Source organism: Rhinopithecus bieti, unplaced genomic scaffold, assembly GCF_001698545.2.
Source record: "Rhinopithecus bieti isolate Rb0 unplaced genomic scaffold, ASM169854v2 scaffold_2454, whole genome shotgun sequence".
Taxonomy (NCBI): domain Eukaryota; kingdom Metazoa; phylum Chordata; class Mammalia; order Primates; family Cercopithecidae; genus Rhinopithecus; species Rhinopithecus bieti.
This window is the reverse complement of record NW_016803843.1, coordinates 1,139,041-1,143,554: the sequence shown is the minus strand read 5'-3', so window position 1 is coordinate 1,143,554 and position 4,514 is coordinate 1,139,041. Positions and strand designations below refer to the sequence as shown.

General features: G+C 40.3%; 1 protein-coding gene across 5 annotated transcripts in view; it reads left to right on the top strand.

The window, feature by feature from the left end:
• Positions 1 to 316: 316 nt before the first annotated feature.
• The window catches only part of ARL13B (ARF like GTPase 13B), a 75,233-nt gene continuing 71,035 nt past the window's right edge, over positions 317 to 4,514 (top strand). For 4 of the 5 annotated variants that reach the window (XM_017855173.1, XM_017855163.1, XM_017855141.1 and 1 more), the window contains exon 1: positions 317 to 655. In XM_017855173.1, coding sequence (XP_017710662.1) covers positions 597 to 655 — 59 coding nt within the window. In that variant the 5' untranslated portion in view covers positions 317 to 596. The remainder of the gene's footprint in view (positions 656 to 4,514) is intronic. The other variant, XM_017855155.1, reaches the window with a different exon arrangement.

The following is a 4,514-nucleotide window of genomic DNA, read 5'->3' as shown; positions in this document are numbered from 1 at the left end:
AAAGGAACAGCACCATGGATTGGCAACACATTTTGTATAGGTATAAAGATAGGCCTTTCTGGAGATTTGTCCTGGATCCTCCGGCTTATCTCCGGACGCTCCGGTTGCCTAGTTACAAGAACGCGCTACCTCGAGCTCCGCCTCCTTCTTCTAGAGTACTCCCCTTTCACCTCTCCTGGTCTCGCGCAGGGGCGGGTAGCCAGGACACCTCAGCCACTCAGAGGCCTCCACCGCAGGATCTCAACCGATGATTGGAGGAGCGCAGTACGGGCGTTGCCTGGGGAACGCCTTACGCGCCTCGAAGTAACGTCAGCACGTCGACGCGGGGCTTTTCTTCAGCCGGGTCCCGCTAACTCGGCTACGGTGTATCTGCGTCTTTGGCCAGGCTGTTTCTTGGCTAAGAGAGCAGTCGTCGCGGACCGGCGCGGTTAGCAGGGCTTAGTGCTGGGACTGGCCGCCTTGACCTCCCTCCCGGCTTTTCCTTCCGACTTATCCACTTTAGGGGCGTCTCGGAGTGGCGGAGGCCCCCGGGGAAGAGCGGGGTGTCGGTGTCCGCTCCGGGCTCGGATGGGAAGTGGCGGGAGGAGCGACCCGGGATGTTCAGTCTGATGGCCAGTTGCTGCGGTTGGTTCAAGCGGTGGCGGGAGCCCGTCAGGTAGGCTGGAGCCAGCTGTCCCGGCCGTCCTAGGGGTTGGGGATGGCTGCGCCCCAGGGGCGGGGCGCCGCCTCTTCCCCGCGCGTGGAAGAGTCTATCCCAGGCCGCAAGGGATGCTTTCGTTCGCAGGGTGTCCCGGGAGGGAGATATTGGAGGATGTAGCGTTTCTGTCTGGTCCACTTTACGTTACGATTGATAGTGCTGATCGTTGTTACATTTTAAATAGGTTTGAATTTGTTAAAAAGTGTGTGTGTGTGTAATTGAAAACTATCCGTTGTGTGTTTTTCTTCTGAAGCTTTTGTACTGGAAATTCTTTTAAAAAGAGGGGGACGTGGAATATAGTTTTCATAATATGCGCACATTCCATTCCAACTTACACCTCCACACACCCCCACACAGTTGTATTTGAGGACGTGGGCTTGAAATCTGGCTCCACTACTTAATAATTATATGACTCAACCATTTTGGCCCCACCTTTCTTAAATATTAAATGAGAGTGATAATACTCTGTGCTTTAGAAATATTGTATTCAATGAGAACAAGTGATGGATAGTGTTTTCTTAACTGTAATGTAGCTTCCAATTTTCATACGGTCTCTAATAAAACATTTTAATTGAAAGGGTCCACTTTTTGACATTTCATTTTGCAGTGCTAGAAGTATTAATAATTAGTACCTGTTACTTGATATTCATTCATTCAACAAATATTTATTAAGACAATACCTTGTGCCAGGTGCTGTCTTAGGAAATAATCAGTGAAATTGATGCTTTTGAAACTGAGGCCTAACCTGTAAAGAAACCTCGTGTTTGTTATATAAATAATGTTGACTTTACATAGTTCTAGTCTGGAATTGGGCCAAGGATAAGATAAAGTTTTTTTTTTTTAATTGTTAACATTTTAAGTATATTTGCCAAGAGAATGAACTATAAAGAATGAGTCTGAAAAGCTACACTGACACATTATAACGGAAAGTACATGTCTAGGTTGGAAAAAAAGTAACTTTAAATGAAACTAAAGATTCGTCCTGATTATTAGCTCTTAACTGAATTGGAATGTTTTAAATATAAGTGGTAAGATCAATTCTGTAAGTCAAAGATGGGCTGGATTTGGTGGCTCACGCCTGTAATCCCAGCACTTTGGGAGGCTGAGGCTGTCGATCTTTGGAGCTCTGGAGTTCGAGACCAGCCTGGGGAATATGGCGAAACCCCGTTTCTACAATAAAACAAACGGCACGGTGGCGCGCACCTGTAGTCCCAGCTACTCCGGAGGTTGAGTCAGTAGGATCACTTGAGCCCGGGAGGTGGAGGTTGCAGTGAGCCGATACCGCTCCACTGCCTGGGTGACACAGTGCAACCCTGTCTCAAAAAAAAAAAAAGGTCTAAGAGTGGTTTTAGGTGTATAGATTCTGATTTATTTTGTTTTAATTATATTCTGGTCTAATTTCAAAGTACTAAGACTTGAGGGTCATTCATAATAGTTGGCGCCTCATTTTCCATCGTGTCTGCTTTTAAGAAATGTATTTGGTTTCTATTGAAGGCATATAACTTACGTTCTTTTATCTAAGAACAGTGAAAACGTGTAATTCGAAGGAGTGTTCAATTTAATTCATCATTCTTAGTCTTTGCTTTCCTTAGCAGCTTTTGTATATATACCCTCTGGAATGATTTGTTTAAAGAAAAGACAGAGTTCAGAGAAAGGAGAATGTATTGATTTCCAAGTAGAACAGACAATTGAATTTTCTTAATAAAGCATTAGTAAAATTTAGCTGCATAACCCAGATTGTATTTTCTTCTTTAGTAACCACCATCTAAATTTTGTCCTATCCAGTAGGGTAACGACGAGCTACATGTGGCTGTTGAGTGTTTGAAATGTGGCTAGTCTGAATTGAGATGCTGTAAGTGTATGTTTAATACATAGTGGGCTTTGAAAGATTTATTATGCAAAAAAGTCAGCATCTTATCAGTGTTTTAAAAGTTTGATTACATGTTGAAATGATAACTTTTGCATATGTTAGGTTAGATAATATATTAGAATTAACCTGTTTTTACTTTTTTAAAAATGAGATTACTAGAGAATTTCAATGTATATGTGGCTTATATTACATTTCTACTGGACCTTACTGTTATAGATCATAGTCTAATATAAAGGACGTAGGTAAACATCTCAATTTGGATAACTGTCAAAGAATTTGAAAACAAGTTGGATTACACCTATCTTCTAAGTCCTCTTGTTCAATGCCTGATTTATAACAGTGGCTGAATAAATATTTGTCAAATACTGTATGTAGTTTGATTTTTCTTAGTAATAGTCATCCGTAAGTAAATAACATTAGCAAGTAGTTCCATTTATTTTACTGGAATAAATGAGAGGTGAGCCAGCTAATTTTAAAAACAAAATTTTGTGCTTTTATGGTCTTCTTTATTTTTTCAACAGAAATTGCCTGTTTGATTATTATGTATTTGTTTTCTGTAGAATTTCTTATTAAGATTCCTCTTCATGTTTATATTTTATGAAGATATCCTGACAAATGTGAGGAGTGAATTTGTAAAAGAGATGATGATGGTTATTAATATATTATATTTGAGATTACTTTGCAGATCTATTTAATATATTCTGTACCCATTGTATTTACCCACTGCTCCTCACTTATATCCTCTCCTAGTGAGCATATTATTCCAGACATTGGAATCAGAGATTAGATTCGTGTGATAAGGACAAGGCAGGAGTCAGAGATCAAGTGTTAAGGCACCAGTCTAGGTCAGGAGTCAAGATCTTATAAAAGTTTAATGCTTGATCCCCCTTAGTGGAGTACTGAACCCCACTTATTTGGGGTTTGGTATGGCCCCATTCATGAATTTTGGTTCAGTTTGGTATGGCTCCATTCATGAATCAATGAATGTGGAAATAAACTCTTGAAACTTTTATTGTTCCTAAGTTTGTCTTTTAAAAATATGTTACCAAATTGCTCCTCAGAAAGGATTAAAAAAATAAAATAAAAACACCGTTTCTACTCCTACCAACAGGGCATTGGTCATTTTTCACTGAGAAAATCAGGAGTCATCAGTTTTTCATCTTCTTCAAGTTACAGGGGAAACTGCTTTCCGCTTTGAGTTTCTGTTGTTGTTGTTGTTGTTTTTGATTACTAGGAAGATTAACTTTTTTTTCCTTGAACATTTGTGTTTCTCTCAGCAATTGTCCATTGATTCCTGTTATGTTTTTTCTATTGGGGCAGATGTGTTTTCCTACTGAATTTTTAAAAAGAAATTTTAAGTGTTTATCATAGCTACTGTTTCTCTGTAGTACAATTGACACTTAAACAACACAGGGTTTAGGGGCACTGAACCCCGCCTTGCCAGCACAGTCAGAAATCCACGTGTAACTTTTGACTTCCCAAAAACTTAATTACTAATAGCCTCCTGTTGACTAGAAACGTTATTGATAACGTGAATAGTCAGTTACCACAGATTTTTTATGTTATCTGTATAATTTATTGTTATCTTAAAGTTAGAGGAAAGGAAATGTTAAGAAAATCATAAGGGACTGGGCGTGGTGGCTCAGGCCTGTAATCCCAGCACTTTGGGAGGCCAAGGTCAGCGGATTACTTGAGGTCAAGAGTTCAAGACTAGCCTGGTCAACATGGTAGAAACCCTGTCTCTATTAAAAATACAAAAATTAGCTGGGCGCGGTGGCGGGTGCCTGTAAATACCAGCTACTCGGTAGGCTGAGGCAGGAGAATCACTTGAACCTGGGAGATGGAGGTTGCAGTGAGCCGAGATCGTGCCACTGCACTCCAGCCTGGGCAACAGAGCAAGACTCTGTCTCAAAAAAAAAAAAATATATATATATATATACATATATA